Raw genomic sequence first — 22,485 nt, forward strand, 5'->3', positions numbered from 1 at the left:
GCTAATTTTTAGAATCCTGCCCCACTTCCTTCACTGGCTTCTTCGTTTCTCCACTGTGGGTCCTGGGGCGGCGGGTTGCTCAAGGCAAGGGCTAGTAATACGGGTCCTCAGGCAGCAAAGTCCACGTGGGCCAGTTGTGCACCCCTCCCCACGTCCCGATGGTGGAGCCCTGCAGTGCTTCTCCCCGCTCACTGCACCCACTGCCTTGGCGCTGTTGTGGTCATGGGTTTCACGTCTGGACGTGGTGTGGTGATTCTTACGTATGAACAGATCTGCCTCACCTTGCAGTGCTGTCATCTGGTCTCACAGCCAGTGGTTTTGTTTGTTTTTAAGAAAATTACAGAGGAAAATAGTAGTTTCTCATGTTTACCTACTTTGCTGATCCCACTGGCTCTTCTTTCCTTCGCACACATCCAAGTTCCCACCTGCTTTATTTCACCCTAAAGACCGTCCTGCAGGTGAAGAACTCTTGTTGATCTGAAACTGACTTTACCTCACTCTCATCTTTGAAGACTATTGTCACTGGTTATTGGATTCTGGGTTTACAGATTTTATCTTCTTTAAACACTTTGAAGAGGCTGTTTTATTTCTTCTGGCTGTCATAGTTCCTGATAAAAGGGTGCACTGTTTTCAGCGTCGTTCTGCCATTTGCTACACGCCTTTCTGCTCCTTTCCGTTTTCGGAGTTCTGATTGTGGTATTCCCCGGAGCCTTTAAAAACTCCTACTTGGGTCTACTGAAATGCTCAGACATGTGACAGGGCCTCTCATCAGAAATTATTAGCTGTTATCTGTTCATCCTCGATCTCTGCCTCCTGGGACTTGAGCTCACACGTGTCCTGAATATGGCCCGCTGGTTCCAAGCCTCTGCTCATTTTAAAAATCTTGTTCAATCTGTTCTTCCAGTGGATGGCTTCTAGGATTGCTGGCTCTTCCTCCCCCTGTTTCCAGCCTACTGTGAGCTCCAAGCAGGAGCTTTCCAACTTCAAATATTCCGGTTTCGAGCTCTAGTGTCTCCAGTTTCTGCGGGTTCTCCTCTCCTGAGATTCCGTATCTGTTCTGTCCTTAGTATTGTCTTCCTTCAGGTTTTTGAATACATTTATATTTGTATTTTAATATAGGCGTTGAAGGATTTATCTGGTAAACCCAACATCTGGCCCTTCCCATATCCTGACTGTGGGTCACACTTTTCTCTTTCCTTGCACATCTAGTGTTATTTGTTGTGTGCTGGACATTGTGGGTGATGCACTATGGAGTGCTTGGCTTCTGCCATCTTCTTTGGAGAAGCGTTCGTTTTTGTTGTAGTAGGTGTTGAGTTAAGCATGTCTGGTGATGGACAGCCTCCGGCACTGCGGAGCCCCTCACTCCATCCTCCTGTGACTCCTACTGCCCAGGCTGAGCTCCGATCTCGCCTCCCTGGCTCAGCGGCCCCGTGCTCTGCCAGCTTGTTCCTGACGCGGGCTGTCCCTCTGTGTAGCCCCCATGCTGTGCGTGTGCTCGGTCAGCCCTGGACGGGTCTCCCACTGTGGGGTCTGGGCGCATGCTGCCCAGAGGAGCATCATTCAGGGCAGGGCCTGCCCCAGAAACGTGGCCCATTCTGGGCAGAGGCTGCGAACCTGGTTCCCTGACAAGGCGCTTGGACCTCACCCCGGCACTAACCAGGGACCCCTCACGGGCGTGGGTGGAGCCACAGGCGCTCCTGCGTCCTCGTCCCTGAGGTCACAGGCATACCACGCGGCATTTACGCCTCCGTCTGCGCTCAGCCAGTTCAAGGGTCCTGCAAAACTTGCGTTCGGCCGAATTTGTCGGATTTGCTAATGCTGGTGTCCCAGGGCAGTGGCTGTGATGTGGGGTCTCTGCCTGTTGTGGGTGGAGAAGCTCTGAGGATACTCCAGTGACACGTGCAGATGCTTGCAGAGGCCCAGCCAGAGAAGCAGCCAGGCAGGGGTGAGGGCCCGTGGGACGTGGTGGCCGTTCTGAGTGGGGGGTGTTCCTCAGCTGCCAAGACCAGAGCAGGGCCCCATCCTGGGGGGCAAAGAGCAGGCTGCTGGCGGCGGCGGCGGGCAGCAGTGGGGCATGGTGGGTAGGACAGCACCTACGGACAGAGGTGGTGGCAGCAGCATCGCAAGCTTCCCGTGTCCGCTGAGCCCTCCACCCAGCAGGTCTCACTGGCACGGCCCCCAGTCTGCTGACCTGCTGCTTCTCAGCCCCAGAGCCCAGGTCCCAGCTGCTCTGCAGGGACCTCCCTGCTCGTCCCCCCGTGTGAGTCCTCCGGGCAAAGCCGGGCGGGAGCTGAAGGATGCTGGGAAGCCCAGGCGCCGGGAGGGTCTCACAGGAAGCCAGCATGCCCCGGGCCTGAGTCACACCGTGCTGTCCCTCCCCAGCCTCATGGTCCTGCTCCGTTGCCAAGTGCACATGGAGATGGCGCACATCGAGGAGGACGAGGACCGGCTGGAGCCGGCCATGCAGCACCTGCAGAAGGCCATGCTCCTGGACAGCCTCGGCCTCTACCGGGACAAGCTCACCATGGCCTTGAACCGGCTGCACCTTTGTACCATGCTGTACCAGGCCCCTGAGCGTGCTGAGGACAAGGCCATCATGGCCATTGAGCAGGTGCCATCGTGGCCTCTGCAGGGTCGCCCAGGGCCTGGGGGCCTGCAAACAGCCCGGGACAGGGTCGCTTTAGATGACGTAATAGCCCGCTCATCATACCACCTCTTCCTGTTGCAGGCAAAAAAAGCTATCCCAAAAGATAGCGTCAGGAAGAAGCGGGCTCTCCTGGTGAATGCAGGTCTGGCGCTAGCCCCCGACACCTTCCAAATTGTGCTCGACAGTGAGAATGAGGCCAAAGGTACACACTGCCCTCACTCCTGGAGCCCAGCATGTTTCTGCTCAGGAGCCGCCCTGGCATGTGGGGGCCATGCTGTGCTCCGCACCTGCCTGTCCAGGCCTTGATGTGCATGCGGTCTGGGGCTCTGAAAAAGCCAGGCTGGGTCTCAGCTCGGCCACTGTCACCAAGGAGCTCCTTCACAGCAGGACCGACCAGGCGGGCTGCAGGCCCGGGGTCCAGATGAGGTGTCAGCAGGGCTAGGAGCTCCCCCTGAGGTCGGGTGGAGGGCGGCTCCAGCCCCCTTTGGCTTGCAGATGGCAGTCTTCTCCGTGTCTTCACACCATCTTCCCTCTGTACCTGTTTCTCTGGGTCCAGAGTTCCTCCTTTTTAAGGACATCCGTCATAACAGATTAGGGCCCACCCTAATGATCTCATTTTAACTTGATTGCCCCTGTAAAGACACAAATAAGGTCACATTTGGAGGTTCTGGAGGTTAGGGCTTCATCGTACCTTTTGGGGCGCACAGTTCTGCCCATATCACTGATCTGCCCAGCGCATCACGTCCTGTGGACAGCAGGTCTGTGCCCGGCCGGGGAACCCCACCCAAGGCTGCCCCAAGACTTTGCTCTCCCAGTTGTCATGCCCCAGCGGCGGGAGAGGCCCGCTCTGGGATATGGTCCTCTGCTGGCCGTGGGGCTCCTCTGGGGTGTGCTCATGCCACCTTGGGTTTCCACCTCACCCCCGCAAGGGTAGGGCTGTGTCGGCAGACCTGACATGCTCCGATCAGCCAGCGTGTTGCCGGCCTGCCAATAATCCAGCCGGAGGAGGCCCTGCGGCCCTGCATGGAGAGGGCTTCAGGGGGCTCCGAGGGCTGGCTCCCCAGGGCTGGCGTGTTGGCTGAGGGGGATTGGCATGTGCTGCCACCCTGTACCGATGTGCCAGGCATCCCAGCGCTCAGGGAGCCCGAGCTCTCGAAGTTTGGGCTCCATGCACCAGAAGGAGCCTCCACCACCGAGCAGATCAAAGGGCCAGGCCATGAGGGTGGTGGGTGGGGGGTGTCGGGCAGGGGCCGGTGTGAGGGAGAGCCCACCAGAGAGGCTCCACCAGAGCCAGCAGAGCCGGGCTGCTGCAGGAGGCGGCCATGCCCACGGCCCCCGGTCCCCGGGACACAGACACAGCTTCTCCCAGTCCTGGGGTCCCTTACCGTTCCGACGTCAGCCTGGCATTTCCGTTGCCACCCTCAGTTTCCATGGGGAAATCCAGGGGCCGGTTCACCTACCTGTTTGCCAAGGCGCGGCACCACATGATCAGCGTGGACAAAGCTGCCGGGCATCTGCGGCGTCTGGGGAATGAGAACGACAAGGAGAGGTGGGTGAGGAGGCGCAGCCCCGCGGGCACCCGGCGCCAGCGCCCTGGAGGGAGGCGCGTGGGGCCCCCCACGTGGAGCCACCGGTGCCCCCTCGGGCAGTGGCAGCAGCTCTGGGAGCTTCCTGACCTCTCGCCCCTCGCGTGCTGCCCTCCTCGCTGGCTGGTGAGCAGAATCCAGATCTGGGCGGAGCTCGCCAAAGTCGCCCGGAGGCAAGGCGTGTGGGATGTGTGCCGGGCAGCGAGCCGCTTCTGTCTCCTGTATGACAACGTGAAGGTGAAGAAGCTGGTGCGGCCGAAGAAAGGTACCAGGGCCCCCACCCGCGCACCAGCCGGACACCGCTCGGGCTTCGCGCCTTCTCTGAAGCCCGGAGCTGAGAGGCCGCGGAGCTGCGGGCAGCGGCTGGGCAGGGGCTCTCAGCGCAGGGTGGCCAGTGGGACAGGCTCCCAGTGGAGGCCGCGGTGCGGGTCAGTGCATCTCTGCTGGGACCCAGCTCACCGTGACCCATCGGGCCCTCCGTGCAGCTGTCTCACCCTTGACTGCTGGCTCGGGTCACTCGAGGTCATCAGGGGCTCAGAAAGGGGAAGGCACCTGCTATGAGCAAGAGAACCCAGGCCGCTGGGCTGGGAGCCTGGGGGCAGAGGGCAGAGGGCAGGGGTGACCGTGGCCGAGCGTGGCCAGGCGGCCTTCTCGGGAGTGTGGGGGGCAGCTCCCCGGAGGAGTTCCGGTCTAGTGGACAGTTAGGACACAGGGACGTGCCAGGGGTCCCAGATGGCCGGGGACGTGGGTGCCGCAGGCTCCATGGGGCTGGGGGCTTCTCGAGTGGCAGAACTGCACGAGCAGAACCAAGAATGTGTTGTCGGAGTGCCCGAGCCACCCCCCCTCAGGGGAGCCTAGCCCACTGGGGAGTTTTCCTCCGGCCCCTTCCTGGGCCAGGAATCCTTGTATTTTGTTTGCTAGAAAAGACGAGCATGTCAGACCGAGGCTAGAGCGCGACCCTTTCCCTCAGGAAAGAAGAAGAAGGGTGGAGACAGCCAGGCCCAGGACGCCTGGGGCCAGTCGGAGGTCACCCTGCAGAGGCAGGTGTCCCCCACCCTGCTCCGGAAGTTCGCGGAGGTGGGGTTCATCAGTGCAGAGGTGCGTCCCTGCTCCGCGGCGTCGTGGGTGTGCCCTCAGCCGGGCGCCTGCAGCTCCCCCCAAAGACGGTCTCCCGAAACGGCAGTGCAGAGGAGGGCCGTTTTCCTGGGTTCACAAACGTATTGTGATTATGTGTCAATATCTGTTTTTCCTTAGAAATCATTGCTCAATCTGGCACCCAAAGTTCTGGAGGTACTAACGTGACGGTTGCATTTTGGGGGTGTTTGCTTCAACCGCACTTTGAGTGAGGTGTGCGTGTTGTGTCTACTCCCGTCAGAGGTGGGCCGGCCTTGCCAGGGTTCACCGTTGCCTCCCGCAGTGGGCACACGGGGGCCCCAGGGTCAGCGCTGGGGCCGCGGGGCTGAGCTCTCCGCACGCCACCCACACCTGCACCCAGGGAGGCGATCCGTGGTGACATCTTGTCACTCCACCATCGTTGGGGCCACTGTGGCCTGTTTGTCTTGGCGTCAGTGGGGCTAGAGCCTCTGATGGAGTCTGTGCCGTGAGCTGGGGACACGGTGACGACGGGGCCGAGCCTGGTGCTGGGGAGCAGATAGCCGGTGGCGGCAGGGCCGTCCACCCTCCCGCCCCCCGTGTGCGGCCCCTCCGCCCATGCTGGTGCCCTCAGCCGCCGTCAGTATCTCTGCGCACTTGCGGAGTGGCCGGGGGGCGGGGGACAGACGCCCAGAAGGGACTGTGTCCGAGCAATGGCGTGAGCGGGACTGTGCCCTTAGAACGGGCCTTCTCTTCCTGAGTGTTTATGGGCAGGTGGGGGGCAGGGAGGACACTCTGAGAAGACCATGGGGTTCATCACAGGGTCTGCCCATGCCCCTGACCGCTCCTGCCGCATACTTCCTCTGCAGGCCACTGTCCAGTTGCTGCGCTCAGAAGGCGTGGAGCTAAATAACCATCCGCACCCGCCGGAGGACCTGAGCCAGCACTCGGCCGGCTACACGGTCGAGTCCCCGGAGGACAGCGCGCAGTGGATCACGTACCAGTAGGTGGCCTGACAGGGCCCGGGCATCCCCAGCAGCTGCGGGCCCGGCTTGTCCACGGAGTGCGGGCTGGGTGGCCAGGGGCGTCAGGGCCCAGACCCAGGGTGGCTGCGCCCGGACCACGTGTGTGGCTTGTGTTGCGTGTGACACATGTGGGTCCTCCCAGTTAGTGTGTTATTAGAACAGGAGAGCAGGGGACGGTCTTCGTGGCGGGAGTGTGGAGGAGGGGCGGCTCTGCTCACAGGAGGGGCTGTGATCCGCTCTCCCCATGGAACCGGCCCACGTGTCTGGGCCTCCGTCATCCTGAGTGTGGATGGGAAGGAGCACTTTGTGTGGGACCGCCCAGAAGACGTGCCACGTGAACCACCACAGAAACAGGCACGAGTTCGAGGAGCGGTGTTAACGTGATGGGTTTTAGTCGTCTTTGATTTAAAACTAAGTATTTTAAAAAGGGAACGTGGTAACGAGTGGCTACCCATACATCTCACAGGAACCATCGACCCTCCCAACTGCTCACTCGTTAAGGGGGGCGGTGAGCCGCTTTCCCTGTCGGTTCCACCAGTCAACAGGCTCTTGGCCACCGCCCGCTCCCATGGAGGGTGGCACATTCGTTTAGCGCACATAACGTTTGTCTCAGTGTTTGTTACGTGGACGGGTGTCTTTGCCTCAGTCCTCGGAGCGTCGCACGGAGCACAGCCCGGGCCTCTGCCCCCGGGAGCCTGCAGCCACGTGGCGGGGCATGCCAGGCCTGCTGGGGGCCCTGTCTGCAAGTAGCGGAGGTTCAGTTAACCACAGCCCAGGCCATACCTGACCCACTGATGCTTCTGTATGGCCCACACGCTAAGAGTGGTTTTGACATATGAAAAATTTGTAAAATAAAAAGGAGAAAAATGTGCCACAGAGACTACCTGTGGCTCACGAAGCCTAGAATACTTGCTGTTTGGCCCTTTACCGAAAAGGTGTTAGGAACATGGGTCCAAGAGAATGGGCCGCCCTGCGGGGGCGAGGGTGAGGCTGCAGAGGGGACAGGCGGCCAGCAGCCGGGGGCCCGGAGGGAGGTTTGCGGGCCAGGCACAGAGTGGGAGGGTGTGATCTGCATGTGTGGAACTCAGGGCCGAGGGAGGACGTCCAGCTGGGGGACGGGATGCCGGGCAGAGCTGGACCCCAGGAGGGAACGCGGTGGGTCCAGCAGGCAGCCCCAGCAGGGGCACCTTTCTGACCCCAGACGCCGCAGACAGCTGGGCCATCGGCAGATGTCATGCTGGCCGTTCAAGAAGGGTCCTGTTGCAAAGGAAGAGCCTGACGGGGTGCGTTGTGGCGCAGGACCTGGATCGAGAGTCTGTCGCAGAGCGCCATGCACAGCTGGTTGCGGTCCGCCGAGATCGGACAGGAGATCCAGGAGGGCTGGATCGTGCAGAACGCCGTGGTCTACGTCCTGAACCACAACCACCACCTCATCGTGGCCGGGAGGCAGAAGGAGCTTGTGGACACCCTGGACCACCTGCTGAGCATCGTCAAGGCCACAGGCCACAGCGGGTAGGTGAGGCTGGCGGGCACTGCGTGCACTCCTGGCCTCCCGGGCTGGCTCCATCCTGATGCCCCGAGAGACCTCGATTCAGGCCTGGGAACTGTGGGGTCGCACGAGGGTCCGCTGTGGGGGTGCTGCCCCGGGACCCGCCCCCCGCCACCCTCCTCCTTCCGCTGAATGGCCGGGCCGCTGTTGGCTGGTGTGTGGTGGTGACAGGGACGCGGGGAAACCTGTGGGGATGCAGGGAGGGCTGCTCAAGCATCCCCAAGCAGACGCTCGCCCTCGCCCGCACGCAGCCCCCCTCGGCCCCCGCAGCGCCCCGCACAGATTCCTGCCGGCCTCACTCTGTTCCAGACAGAAGGATTTTGAGGACTGTTTGCTGAGACCCAAGTCCCTTGGGAAAATGGAAGGAAAGAGCAACCCCATCTACGAATCTCACTCTCGTTTTGGAGAGGGTTGAAAATCTGCATCTGTGCTTTCTTATCCAGGTGGATGTGAGCCTTTGAGCTAAAATTAAACATTTGAAACCATCAAGTTGGGTTAAAGTTTGCCTGACAAGGATGACATTTCAGAACTCTCCTTTGTTGTTGTTGGTTTGGCTTTTAGTCTGAGCAATAAGATTTTAGATTTTTGCATCATATACTGAGGTAGAGACATCGCAGTGGGTCGGAATGTAGCAATGCATGTGTGGATTTTTGTAAGTGACAAACAACAAAAATGGACCACGAGATCCAGAACTGCTCAGCAGGCCCCACGGACGCCCCTCTGACTCGAGCGCCTGCTGGGACCCCGTGGACACCAGTGTGTCCCCCGTGGCAACTCCCCTGCAAATTGCCATTGTGGATGGGGATCAGACTTTGAGTCCCTGATTCTTGACACATGGAGACCATTTTCGACCATTTTTACCGACCCATGGGCAAGCCTGAGGCATGAGTAAGGCCAGACAGGCAGATGCCCCAGAGCGGGCACAGAGGCCAGGAGGGTCTCTCTGTCCAGCCCCCAGCGACGCCCTGAGGAGCCCGCCCACCTGGCACGGGGTGGCTGGGGGCGCCCTCTGTGTGAAGGCCACCTGTGGCGGGGGACTGAAGCGTCCCCAGTGCAGCCCTCATCACAGCCAGTGTCCCCTGGACGGTCTGAGAACAGCTCCATGAACCGGGGCCGGAACCACGGGCGTCTGTGTGTTTTGTCCCAGCAAGACGGGAGCCGGGACTGCTGAGGTCCGCGCGTCTGCCTCTGCTTGAGTCTGTGCGTGTGACTGTGTTCTCACCACCGGTGCGTTGCTTTCCAGAGACCCCACCATGTTGGTGATGCTCTGCAATGCGTTGGCTCGAGGCTTGATTCTTAACTGGATTCCGGCCCAAGTGCCAGAAAAATCCAAAAGACCCATGCGCTCGAACCTGTTTCACATACCACTGGACTCGGTAGCCAGCTCTGAAGTCAGGACTGCGGTGGAGGTACGACCCCCACCCCGCGCGAGGCCAGGAGACCCTCACTCAATTAGTGGAGGCGACAGATGGCAGAGCAGTTAGGAGGTGGGGTTTCCACGGCCAGGAAATGGGGTGCAGGGCAAGGAGGGGTGGGAAACGTGCAGTTCTCTAAAAATAAGGAAACAGGAGAGCCCTGGACGTTCTCGGGGAGGCTGCGGGTCACCGGCTGTAGGTGGGGGTCAGGCCACCCGGCCTCAGGGCTGGAGCCTACTTAAACCACCGATGTGGTCTGGCCAGGAGCCATGTCTACTGATTCTTAATCATTTGGGTCTCGGCTCAGTTTTCCCTGTAAAATTCAGGTCATAAGAGCAAGGACCTGTGTGCTTTAGGTCTGCGAGTTTGCCCTGAGCCTGACGGACGGGACTGTGCACAAGGAGGCGGTGCCCACCAGCGCCCGGCAGCAGCTCATCGCCACCTGGGTGAAGGCCAAGCAGCTGCTGCAGCAGCAGATTGGGCCACGGCTGGGCATGGACGAGCAGGTGCCCATACCCCAGGGTGCTAGCCAGCGTCTGGGAGTGCCCAGGGGCTTGGGGAGGCTCGTCCCATGTGCCCAGACCTGCGGGGCAGGCGCCTCCTGCTGAAATCTTCCCTTGTCTCCCGCCTGGGGCCTCGCCAACCTGGGCAGCGGTGTGCACGGGGAGCGCTCCCTCCTCCTGCAGGGCGGCGCTTGCCCTCCTGGAAAGTCTGTCCCCAGTGAGGTCACCGCCCCGGCCGGCCGCAGCATCCTCTCCTTAGTCCTGTGGCCTTATGTGGAGGTGCCCTCAGGCCGGAGGGAGCCCCCTGAGCTGGGAACCCGGGGCTGTGGGGGTGGGGCTGGCGGCCGAGCAGGGACCTGGAGCGGAGAGGGTCAGGGGTCCACAGCCTCTGCTCCCACAGATGTGGGTTCTGAGTTGGTGGGCAGTCAGAGCGGGCACCTGGGCTGCGGGAGTGCAGCCCCATCATGCCGGCCAGCCCAGCCGCCAGCCCTCCTGCCTGGAAAGGGATCTTGGAGAGACCCCGCAGCGGCTCTGGCGGTCGCCACTATGCTGATGTGTCCTGGCACGTCCGGGCACCCTGGGCTGACGACGCTCTCGCTCCCTTCCCCTAGAGTCCCAACGAGGACGTCAACTCAGTGACGCAGGTCCTCGTCGCTCTGGAGATGTACTCCAGCAATGGGCTGGGCCTCATGGACTTCACCGTGCCCCCCTTGGCCCAGGTATGCATCCCCCGACCTGAGGCCGCTCGTTGAAACCTGACACGGAGCCAGGGTCGGGGGGCCTTGCCTGAGGGGGCAGACTTGGCGCCCTGTGGAGCGACCCCATCCTCGTCACAGCGCTCAGCTGCGTCCCGCAGGGCACCTGAGTTTGATGCCACGTGGCAGCTTCCCCGTGTGCCTTCTCCGCGCTCACAGACGCCCCTTTTCCCCCCCGGAAGTTGGTGAAGATGGCTTCCGAGTGCAGCTGGTCGGACCCCCTGGTGGAGCTGCAGACCCTCATGCGGCTGACCCACTTTGCGCACGCAGCCCACGACTACGAGGTCACCATGCTCTGCTCTCAGAAGGCCATCCAGACGGGCATTCGGTACCTGAGGATGTGTAGCCCGTAAGTAGCCTCCTAGCACCGGACTCCTGGGGTCCCGATGATTCCCCAAAGGTCAGGAGGGGTACGTGAGGGGTTCATATCACATATTGTGTGCAGCACCGAGGAACAAGGCAGGCAGAGGTCACAGCGTGAGCGCCAGCCCCTCACCAGGCCCCGGCTCATCCCAGCCAGTTTCCCAGCCTCGCCCGTGCGTCCACGCTGCCTCCGCCTGCCAACTCTGCCAGCCAGGCCGGCCTCAGCGGCCATGGCCCCCGAGAGCTGTGTCCAGGGCCCCGAGGCCTCACCAGCCTCCCCGGCTGTGGCGGGACAGGCACGGAGGCGGAAAGGGGCTCCCGGATCGGCCGTCTGCCGTTCCCGAGGGACCCAGAGCTTTGATTCCGGGAACTGTGACGAGGCCACGTACATTCAGGGTCGCTGCCCGCTCCCCGCTCCCCACAGGCCACGGTGATGCTGGTGAGTGTGAGGCTGTTCCAAATCTGTGGCTGTTGTAAATGTTTCTGAGGTAAAGACAGCCTCCCTTGAGGTTCCTTTTCGGGTTATTTTCTGAAAACAACGAAATCACTGACCTGAGGGTATGAAGACGTTCGCGGCAGAAACAGCAGGTCTGGTTGTCCGAGGCCAGATCCCAGGTGTGCCTGCCAGCCCCGTGATGCCAGCCTCGGGCCGCGGCCCCGTCTCAGGCTGCAGCAGCGTGATTGGGAGCTGGGGGTGGTCCGTCTCTCACTCCGACTCCCGGGGACGAGGACGCCTCCGCCATGTCTCAGCGGCAGCTCCACAGCCTGCGTCAGACACGCCCGATGTGAGTTTGGGGGCCAACAGGCGAATGCCCCCTGAGGTGTCTTCACACCCCGACCGGCCCGTGGCCAGGGCCTCAGCACAGGGGCCGGCGGAGGCTGGTGCACCACGGGAACAGGGCACCCGAGGGGCTCTGCGGCATTGCCTCGTTCACTCCCAGGAGCCGCTGTCTGGTAGGCACCATGGCTCCCACTTTGCTGGGGGAAACTGAGGCAGGTAGAAGCCACACCACTGGCCTGAGGCCACCCTGCCGGCAGGTGCAGAGCTGGGACTGGGTCCAGGCGTCTGGTTCTACAAGCCCACGTTCCCAGAGACCACGGACACTGCCTCTCGGATGTGAGCATGGCACCCACTCTGTCAGCTGGAGCACGCCGGAAACTTCCAGAAGAGTCAGCCACGGTCCCTGTGAGTGCGCGTCCCCAAGTTTGGGCGCAGCACAGGGTCACGGGAGCCCCCAGGCCGTGGGGCAGTAGGAGAGGCCCCCCACCCACGGGGGGGCTCCGAGGGCCTGGGCCCAAGGAGTGAGGTCCGTTCCTGGAAAGTCTGGGAAAACCATCTGAATTGCACTAGGAACCCTCATATTTGGTTAGTTTACGTAACTTCCTCCAGAGTCAGACATCATGGGGGCAGCTCCCGTTCTGAGAGCCTACGTGAGCACCAGCTGCCCCGAGAACAGAAGACAGAGTCTCGCGCTTCAGCCGCCGACTTTCCGTTATACCCCTTCCCCCGGGTGACCGCAGCGTAGTGACCGGGCTGGAGTGGTGTGTGCCCACCAGGGCCCGCCCTCATCAGACGGGACGCTCTAGTGCAGAGGCCTGGCATGGGGGAGTAGCAGGTCGAGGCAGGAGACCCAGCGTGAAGAGGGCCCACGGGGGCACAGGAAGCTCACTCCGGGGGCAGCCACGTGGCCGTAAAGCTGGGGGGCTGCAGGCACTGGCCCAGCCTAGCGGATAGCAGAGCAGGTGACAAGGTGGCCCCACAGGGAAAGTCAGGGTGGACGCCTAGGACCCTGGGCTGCATGACCCGTCAAGACAGGGCCGCCCCGAGGGAGCCTGGAGCTCAGGGCTGCGCCTCTGAGGCCCAGCGGTCACCAGAAGCTGAGGCATAGGTCTCCAGAGTGCCCAAGCCGTGAACATCTGTTGGGATGAGGTGGAGCTGGATGAGGTTTCCCCACGAGAGCAGAGGAAAGGTGGGTGGGCAGAGGGCGAGGGCTCTTGGAAAGTGGTAGGAGCCGCAATCTACGGGCACGTGGTTGACTAAGCCCCCGAGGACCTGAGCGTTTGGGACATGTGCCTGCCAGCCTTGCCCACGATGCCCGTGCCCACCATCCCCCAGCCGTGGGGACGTCAGAAAGGCTCCCTGGGAAAGCAAAGGTGATGATGGGGCCTGTCGTTTCTCACCACCAGCACTGAGGGGCTTTCCATCATGAGTGACCCTTCCTCCAAAACAGTGTGGACGGGTTTTGGTGATGGTGTATTTGACGGTGCTGAGGCTAGACATTATTTTTTCTCAACAATCTGTAATAAGGGTAACTTTGCGACTTCCCACCCAGGCTTACCGTGCAGCGGGTGGGGACGGAGGGGCGGTCTCTGGCCAAGCAGCTCGAGGGCTGCAAGCAGGCTGCGTGCTGCTGGCCTCAGCCCACGCCGGCACCCGTGTGCTGAGACAGGATGTGCAGCAGCCCGGACAGAGCACCTGGCTGCTGCCGGAAGTCTGGCCCCGGGCAGAGCATCGGGGGTGCTCCACCCGCCACCAGCTCTCCGCCAACCAGCGTAAGGCTGTGCCCATCAGCAGATGGGCCGAAGCCATGTACCGAGAGCTCCCCAGCAGCATCTTAGCCACGCTCTTAAATAGGGAGAATTACTCTGATGCACGACTGCACAACGATCAGAGGACATCAAGAAAACCCCTCAACATATCTGGAAAGGTGCAGCATTTAAGAGGTAAAGCACAGTGTTGCCGTGGAAAAGGAATAATGAAGGACCGGAGATCTCTTGAGCAGAAATCTCGCAGGAAGTAGATGAAGAAGGACAGACGTACAGAAAGCGTGACAGAAGCCAGAAGACACATGGGACATTTAACTTTTGGAACTCCAGAAGGAGCAGAGAGTGCTCTTGAGAAAGAAGTTTGAGCGGGGGGTGATGAGGAGAGGCCCCAGGCGCATGGCCCACCTCGTGAGCGGCCCTGCCACCAACGAGCAGCAAGGGGAGCAAAGAGACCCTCACGTGCAGACCACGGGGACACGTCGAGTCACCACAGATGGAGGGTCCAACAAGGTCGCAGGAGACAGAAGTGCGACAGGCTTCTGAGAACCCATCACTGGAAGGGGAGGAAAAATGGAGCTTTCTAGGTGAAAATAATTTTGAGCCTAGAATTCTAATTCACCCAAACTATCAGTCAAGTTTATGGGTGTAGAAAGCCATTTTTAGATGGACAGAGACCTAGAATATATATGTCCCACACACCTGTTTTTAGAAAGTTCCTTGAAGGATATGCTCTAGAAAAACAAGGGAATAAACCAAAAAAAGAGAAAAATGTGGGATGTTGGAAATAATAGATTCAACCCAGAAAAGTTGTCAAGCTGCGCTGCTAGCTGAGAGAGCCACCTGTCTAAACTGGAGCAGGATGGAGGAGGGCCTGGCGAGTTAAGGGCAGGGAAGACAGACGACCCAAGGTGTTGTGATAAAGGAAAATAATACAATGGAGAGAAAGCCAGTTGGAAACTCCAGAAGACACATTAAGTCATACACAGCTTGACTCCTCAGTGAAGAACATTCACGTTATCACGGTGTTCACTGATACTTTAGTTTTAGGATTAACATTTTGACAAAGGAAACCTCTTTGTGATTACTTAGCGAAAGCTAACTGTTACCAGTTTTGACAATACAAAAGTGAAAGTGCAGATGACACGCTTTAGTAGGGGAGGGGCGTGTCCAGAAGGGAGGAGAATGTGATAACGTCCTTGCCCGAGAAGGTGAGCAGTCAAGTGTCACCGGCTCAGGGTCCTCAAGACCTGGAGCTAGCATAGTATTTTCAGGTACAAAGATGATAAATAGGGGAATTAAAATAATGCTGTAAGCAGCCGTACTCGTAGGTTGGAGGGTCTAAGTAAGTTAAGCTTCCGTGGATCATCGTAAGAGCTCCCCCGGGGGACGTGTGAAGTCGGCACGTTGGGAATCAAGTGAGATGCCAGGGTTTTAGAGGCAAGCGCATGCCTGCTGGAGGACCGGGCTGAGTGTTTAGAAGTCATTCCCTCTGGGGAACAGCACCGGGAGCCAGGTGGGAGGTAGTTATTCCTGAGCACGTGCAGGCGCCACTTTGATAACAGTTCAGACGTTATCTTGAAAAGAGAAACTGCGAAGACACTGTTACAGAAGGAGGCGGTACTTGAGTGCTGCTGCGTGCGTCCTGTAGTCAGGCTAAAAGGTCCTTCGCTGCTGGCCGAAGGCCGGTCAGGAGGACGCGGCAGGTAAAGTACGTGTGCCCTGGCTTCGCCATTCTTCGTCAGTGATTCTTAAGTTGAGTTTTATTTTAGAATGATAAATCTCATACTAAGATAAAAATATAAATATATACATAGAGTAATAGGGAAATACAGGTTCTATAAAAATTTAATTTCCAATTTCCAGGCTGACTTTTGAAAGCATCTGTAGAACGTCGCTGTCCTCTAGTGGTCACCACTGTCACTGCACGCGGTGGAATTGCCCGTCTAGCCTGGCTTTGGCTGGGGTTCTCGCCCTTCATCCAACCACAGCGGGGTGCTAGCTGTGTCTAGGGACGCTACTCCATGCTAGGCGGCTGGAGAGACACACAGCAGTGGTCCTTGGCTCTGTAAGACATGCCACGCTTTGTAGTGATCTTGCTGGGCACTCAGAGCACTGGACCCTGTGCCCGGGCAAGCAGGGTACATGGTCACACTCAGCCACATGGCATGCACTGCAGATGATTCTTTTTTCTTTTAATTACACATATTACAAATTTTTGTGCTAATTTTTCCATTTTGCAAGTTATATGAAGAAACTCTAGTGTGGCATTGGTCACAGAGTAATTTTATAATAGCACTTCATATTAAATGGTAAAAATAATTTTTAGTTCTTAGTGAAAAATAATACAGTTACTAATCAATAAGTATTTTCACCTTTGAGTGTTTAATTACCAGAATAATTTTCACATTCACACTATCAATGTAAAGGAATATACATTAATAAGAAATTTCATGTGGATCCCTAAAATAGACACAAAATAGGTTAAAAGGAAGTAGTCTACGAATATTTGGGACATTTCTACTTTGTTCAACATTTTTATTTAACATAATCATCAGTGTTGGGTCTTTATACAAATTTGAAAGTTCCTTTTCTACATTTCTGGCCATGATACAGTAACGGATAATATACTCTTGTTCTGCGGGAAAAAAAAACAACCAAAACTGTAAAGCTCAACAAAATACATGAAATAATCATTTTCAGGCATTGGACAACAGATGGTCCAAAGCGGAAATTTTTGCAAGAAGGGAACATCAAAAGTGGGCTGTCTCCACATTCACCCTTACTTTCTTCCAGGTGGGGTTGGAGGACTGTTCAAACACCAGCACTGGGGAGTGGAGGCCAGACAGAAAACATACTGGGGTAAAAAAGGGATCCATGCCGGGGGCTGCTGAGGCAGCTGACATTTACAGGATATGATGTGAGAGAGGAGGTTACTGTACAGAGCGTGTGTGCTCACAGGCACTGAGGTGTGGTCTCTAAGCTAAAAAGAGATGGTGGAATTGACCAACAAGAGTCAGGGAGGCTTCATGGAACTTGCCAGGCATTCAAAAAGATCACACCTTAGGAATAGGGCTATAAGGGCTACCGTAGACTTGCCCTAAAAAGCCTCATTCCAATCTTGATAAGATAAGCTGAGCCACCAGTAAATTAACTGCCTGTCAGAACAAAACCCAACCTTCTTTTAAAGGAAGGCAACATCATCCACACTCCCAACAGTATACTCTCAACAATAGAGCCCTTACAGTGTCCAGCGTTAAGATAAAAAATTACTAGACACATGGGAAAACAAGAAAATGTTCTCCCATGCAAGGAGAAAACACAGTCAATAGAATAGAAACAGTTGGATGCCTGCATGGCTCAGTGGGTTAAGCATCTGCTTTTGGCTCAGGTCGTGATCCCGGGGTGCCGGGATCAAGCCCCAAATTGGGGGGGGGGGCTTGTCTGTCTCTCTCTGCCCCTCTCCCCCGTTCCTGCTCACACTTTCTCTCTCTCTGAAATAAAAATAAATAAATCTTTAAAAAAATAGAATAGAAACTGTCAACAGACCCATATATGACACAAATTTTGGAATTAGACAACAAATTTAAAATCTAAATTAAAACAACTCTTCTAAATACAAGAATATATTTTTAGTGGAAAAACTAGTATACAGGGCGCCTGGGTGGCTCAGTTCGTTAAGCGACTGCCTTTGGCTCAGGTCATGATCCTGGAGTCCCGGGATCGAGTCCCGCATCGGGCTCCCTGCTCGGCGGGGAGCCTGCTTGTCCCTCTGACCCCCCCCCTTTCATGTGCTCTCTCTCTCTCATTCTCTCTGTCTCAAATAAATAAGTAAAATCTTTAAAACAAAAAAAAACTAGTCTACAAGTGGGGGATTTCAACAAAGAAATGAAAACTGTAATAAAGAACTAAGTGGAAATTCTAGAACTGACAAATTCAGTATCTGGAAATATTACTGGAGAGCTTAACGTGTGAACACTGAAAATGTGATAAGTAACTCTGAATGCAGGTCAACAGAATACTGAAACAAAAGCACAGGGAAAACAGAAAAGCAAAATGAACAGAACTTTAGCAACATGTGGGGCATAATCAAGTGGCCTAACACACATGTAATGGGAGTCTCAGGACAGAGGCAAGAGAGGGAGGCAGAAATACACATATTTGAAGATAGACTAGTTTACATTTTTTCAAATTCAGTTAAAAACATCAACCCAGAGATCCAAGACTTTCTTTTTTTTTTTTTTAAAGATTTTATTTATTTATTTGAGAGAGAGAGAATGAGAGCGAGCGCATGAGAAGGGGGAGGGCCAGAGGGAGAGCAGACTCCCTGCCGAGCAGGGAGCCCGATGCGGGACTCGATCCAGGGACTCCAGCATCATGACCTGAGCCGAAGGCAGTCGCTTAACCAACTGAGCCACCCAGGCGCCCGAGATCCAAGACTTTCAATGACTCCAGGCAGGATAAACACAAAGAAAACCACACCTATTTTCACTGTAGTCAGATTGCTGCAGACCAAAGGTAATGAGAAATCATTAGAAAGAAGTCAGAAGGCAAACAGATGCATTACATATAGGAAAGCAAGGTTAAAACTACAGACTTCTCAGCAGAAACAATGCAGACTGCCTAACACTTTAAGTGTTAAAAAGAAAAACCTGTCTATAATTCCATGTCCAAGAATAGCCTTCAGAAAATGAAGGCAAAATCAAGACTTTTTTTTTTTTTTAAAGATTTATTTATTTATTTGAGAGAGTGAGAATGAGAGAGAGTACATGAGAGGGGGGAGGGTCAGAGGGAGAAGCAGGCTCCTCGCCGAGCAGGGAGCCCGATGCGGGACTCGATCCCGGGACTCCAGGATCATGACCTGAGCCGAAGGCAGTTGCTTAACCAACTGAGCCACCCAGGCGCCCCAAAATCAAGACGTTTTAAGATAAACTGAAGGTAAGATAATCCATTCCTAGAAGAGATGCCAAAAGAAATTCTTCAGGCTAAAGGAAGATGATAGCAGGTGGAAAGCTGGTCCAAGAAGCCATGGAGAGTTCCCAAAGTGGTGAATGTGTAAGTAAATATAAAAGGCTTTCACCCTCAGTTCTTCAGTTCTTTAAAAGACATTTGCCTGTTTAAAACCAAAGTACATTGAATTGTGGGATTATTAATAAATGTAGAAGTAAAATGCATGACCATGATAACACAAATGATAGGAATGAGGTACATAGAAGTATACTGTTAAGAGTTCTGACATCACCTGTGAAATGATAGAACATTAATCCAAGCTAGACTGTGCTAGTTAAGGATGTATGTTGTAATCTCTAGAGCAAATCCTAAAACATGATAAAAAAAAAAAGTATAACTAAAAATCCAATAGAGAAGACAAAATGGAATACTAAAAAATATTCAATTAACCCAAAAGAGGGGAGGAAAGAAACAACATAGGGGATGAAAGGAAAGCAAAGAATAATGGAAGATTCAACCCCAACCACATCCATGAATCTACTAAATGTAAATGGACCAGCACTCTAGTTAAATATGCAGGGGTTATCCCACTGGATACAATAAGTAAGACCCAACTAGAAGCTGTTATCAAGAGACACTTCAAAAATAAAGACTCAGGTGGCCCATGGAGGGAGTCTGCCCAGGAACCAGTATATTTCTCCTAGGATAAGTCCAGTGCCCCCTGAGTGGAGTTTCAGGGATTTGCTCCCCTCCAGCCCTGGACAGGGGGTGACATCTTAGTGTACGTGGTGGTGTATGTGCAGAAGCCACAGTGTGGCTAGGATAGTAAACACTGAGGGAGAACGGATCACACGGCATTCTTGACATTGCTTTGAGTCAGAAACGTATAGGACTGGGCTCTCGGCACACAGTGGAGGCCCTCTGAGACCACACTCACTGGGGCACAGGGAATGGAGCTCCATTGTTGCTGGGGGTGCCCGGCCATCCTATGGGGGAGCAGGGCAGAGGGGCTTGTGATGCTCACCCATTGCTGCTGCACAACAAAAACACTTTACAAATGAGTCATTTAAAACACCAGTCCATGACTCTGCGTCACGGTCCTGTGGGTTGACTGGATTCAGCCAGTCAGTTGTGGTTTGGGGCCTTTCATGAGGTTACTGTGGATGCCCCCAGGGCTCGTTTACCTTTCTGCATAGCACCTGTCTCCCCTGAAGAGCCGTCCTGCATGTGAGGCACTTGTCTGTCTCCAGGGTCGAGACTGAACTCGTGGCGGAGATGCTGAGCACCACAGCCTGCATCCAGGGCAGGAGCATCATGGAGAACCTGAAGGGGAGAAAGCAGCTGCGCCTGGTGGCTGCCAAGGCCTTCATAGAGAGCGCCCAGTATGCTGTCTTGTGCTGAGTGGCCAGTGGGTTTGGGGTGCATACTGTGCATGGGATAAATGGCAACTGCAGGACCATGTAATGAAGGACACGATGCTCAGTGGGGACTGTCACTAAGGCTGGCTCTCCCTTGGTGACCCCATGGCCAGAGCTATCTCACCCTTTGTGGTGACCCCCCACCCCACCCCACCCCCTTGGGCATGAGCGGGTCACCACGTGGCCATCAAAGGGAGGGAGCACACATGTCATGGGGTATTCTGTGGCACCCAGCCCCACCTCCTCCCCTGTAAATCCAGAAGCCTCACATGTTGCTGCTGTGTTGTCCGTCCATGTCTACACCTCTCCAGGTCAGGAATTCCCTTTCAGGTTTGGGGGCATCGCGAGGAACAGCGCCCTGGTGATGCTGGCCGTGAGGCACTACTGGAACACCTGGCTTCCGTTCCTGTCTTCGGCAGCCAACAGGAAGAAAGCCAAGAACGTCATACAGAGGATCATCAGCATCATCAACAAGACAGAAGCGAAAAAGCAGGTGTGCTGTGTGGGGCCACAGTGGGGCAGGCTTCTTCCAGAAAGGGTGGGCAAGATCCCAAGGAAAGACAGACCCCATGGAGCAGTTGAAACCAGGAACAGGAAGGCCAGCAGAGTGGGGGGCTTGGAGGACAATGACATCTCCAAAATCCCAGCTGGGCAAAATCCCACCTCTCCTTCCCTCCTCTCCTAGAGAACGCTGACCCATACCCAGAAAGCTCCAGCAGGAGAGAGGAAGGATGGAGGAGGTGGGAACAGAACAGTAGACTCAGACAGATGAGGAAAACCACAGAAGAGCCAAAGTCCTGGCCTGACTCCACCCCACGCCCACCCCACACCAGCACGTGTGGTCTTGGTAAAGGGACTGTCTCTGGCTAGCTCCCTCTGTCCACCTGGCCCCGAGGCCGGCAGAGCTGGGCCCAGACTTAGCTTGAGAGGGTGTGTGGAGGTCAGTGAGGGCTGCCCCATCTGCCTGCTGACCACGTGCGTCCTGCGCACATCCTAGAGATTTCCAGCCCCAGGACTCGGCTGCCCACAGAGCTTCCAGCACCTTTCCTATCTGCCAGGGAAGGCCACACTCATACCTGTAAACCTGCGGTTTTCAGCAGGGCCCTTCTGAAAGGAAGGCCCGCAGGTCAAAGGCTTTGGCAGACAGAGGTCTGTGGTCAGACCATCTGGAACAGAGCCCATGGACGGAGCTTCTTGAGCCCTCAGTCCAGCCCATATGTCCAGCAAAACCTCAGAGGCCAGCAGCCAGACAAGCTATGGGAGGTTTGGCGGGGATAGGACGAGATGGGGGAGCCACCCTCTATGCTGATTCCAGAGCTGGGCCTTCCCAAGGCTGTCCCTGGCCCAGGAGACTGCTGTTCAAGAGACAGCAAGAAGAAAATTGAAAATCATAGCCTCATACAAGAAATTGATCGATGCTTCTGATTTTCTTACTAAGATATTTATGACCTCTGATAGTCTAAGCCAGGGGTGGGCAAACCACCACCCACAAGCCAAATCTAGCCGGTCTCCTGTTTTTGTCAATAAAGTTTTATTGGGACAGAGCCATGCCTGTTCATTTACATCTTGTCTGTGGCTTGGCTACAACAGCAGAATGGAGTAATTGTGACAGAGACCATGTGACCCACAAAGCCACAGGTACTTACTATCTGGCACTACAGAAAAAGTTTGCCAAGCCCAGGTCTAGACATTTATAAAACTTAACCTAAAGTTCAGTTTTTGCCAATTTGCTTTTTAAAACTGTGGTAAAATATACATAATTTAATATTTACCATTTTAACCATTTGAAAGTATACAATTCAGTGACCTTAATTATATTTACAATGTTGTATGACCATCACCAGTATCTCTACCTGAAACTTTTTCATCATCCCCAACAACATCCCCATCATCCCCTGTCCCCATTAGACAACAGCTCTGCTTTCTGTTTCTATGAATGGGACGGCTCTAGGTTCCTCATATAAGTGGAATCATACAGGATTCGTCCTTCTATGTCTGGCTTATTTCACTCAGCATAGTGTCCTCAAGGTTCATCCATGTTGTAGTAGGTGTCAGTATTTCCTTCCTTTTTATGACTGAATAATATTCCACTGTATGGATGGACCACTTTTTGTTTATCCATTCATCTACTGACGGACATGATTGTTTCAACCTTTTCACTGTTGTGAATCGTGCTGCTATGAACATGGGTGTACAAGTATCTCTATGTCCCTGATGTCGGTTCTTTTGGGCATATACCTAGGAGTGGAATTGCTGTTTATATGGTAGTTCTGTGTTTAATCTTTGGAAGAAATGCAAAACTGTTTTCCACAGCAACTGCACCATTGTACATTCCCACAGCACATCCTTGTCAACTCTTGTTATTTCCCATTAAAAAAATTATACCCATCCCAGTAGGTATAAAGTGGTACCTCATTGTGGTGGGTTGTTTTTTTTTTTTTTAAGATTTTATTTATTTATTTGAGAGGGAGAGAGAGAGCAAGCACACCAGTGGGGAGAGGGTCAGAGGGGGAGGGAGAAGGAGAAGCAGACTCTCCGCTGAGCAGGGAGCCTGCCACGGGGCTCAATCCCAGGACCCTGGGATCATGACCTGAGCCGAAGGCAGACACTTAACTGACTGAGCCACCCAGGTAACCCC

The 22,485-nt window shown here is 55.5% G+C and overlaps 1 protein-coding gene across 1 annotated transcript in view; it reads left to right on the plus strand.

Annotated features, from left to right (window-relative positions):
* The window catches only part of CFAP46 (cilia and flagella associated protein 46), a 123,995-nt gene that overhangs the window by 49,247 nt on the left and 52,263 nt on the right, over positions 1-22,485 (plus strand). The window contains exons 13-25 of the mRNA XM_081822985.1: positions 2,383-2,611; positions 2,729-2,849; positions 4,073-4,196; positions 4,368-4,498; positions 5,204-5,331; positions 6,195-6,328; positions 7,650-7,862; positions 9,143-9,308; positions 9,671-9,820; positions 10,429-10,536; positions 10,755-10,921; positions 19,680-19,811; positions 20,178-20,340. Coding sequence (XP_081679111.1) covers positions 2,383-2,611; positions 2,729-2,849; positions 4,073-4,196; positions 4,368-4,498; positions 5,204-5,331; positions 6,195-6,328; positions 7,650-7,862; positions 9,143-9,308; positions 9,671-9,820; positions 10,429-10,536; positions 10,755-10,921; positions 19,680-19,811; positions 20,178-20,340 — 1,966 coding nt within the window. The remainder of the gene's footprint in view (positions 1-2,382; positions 2,612-2,728; positions 2,850-4,072; positions 4,197-4,367; positions 4,499-5,203; positions 5,332-6,194; positions 6,329-7,649; positions 7,863-9,142; positions 9,309-9,670; positions 9,821-10,428; positions 10,537-10,754; positions 10,922-19,679; positions 19,812-20,177; positions 20,341-22,485) is intronic.

Source organism: Leptonychotes weddellii, chromosome 6 (genome assembly GCF_054177405.1).
Source record: "Leptonychotes weddellii isolate Sample4059 chromosome 6, ASM5417740v2, whole genome shotgun sequence".
NCBI lineage: Eukaryota > Metazoa > Chordata > Mammalia > Carnivora > Phocidae > Leptonychotes > Leptonychotes weddellii.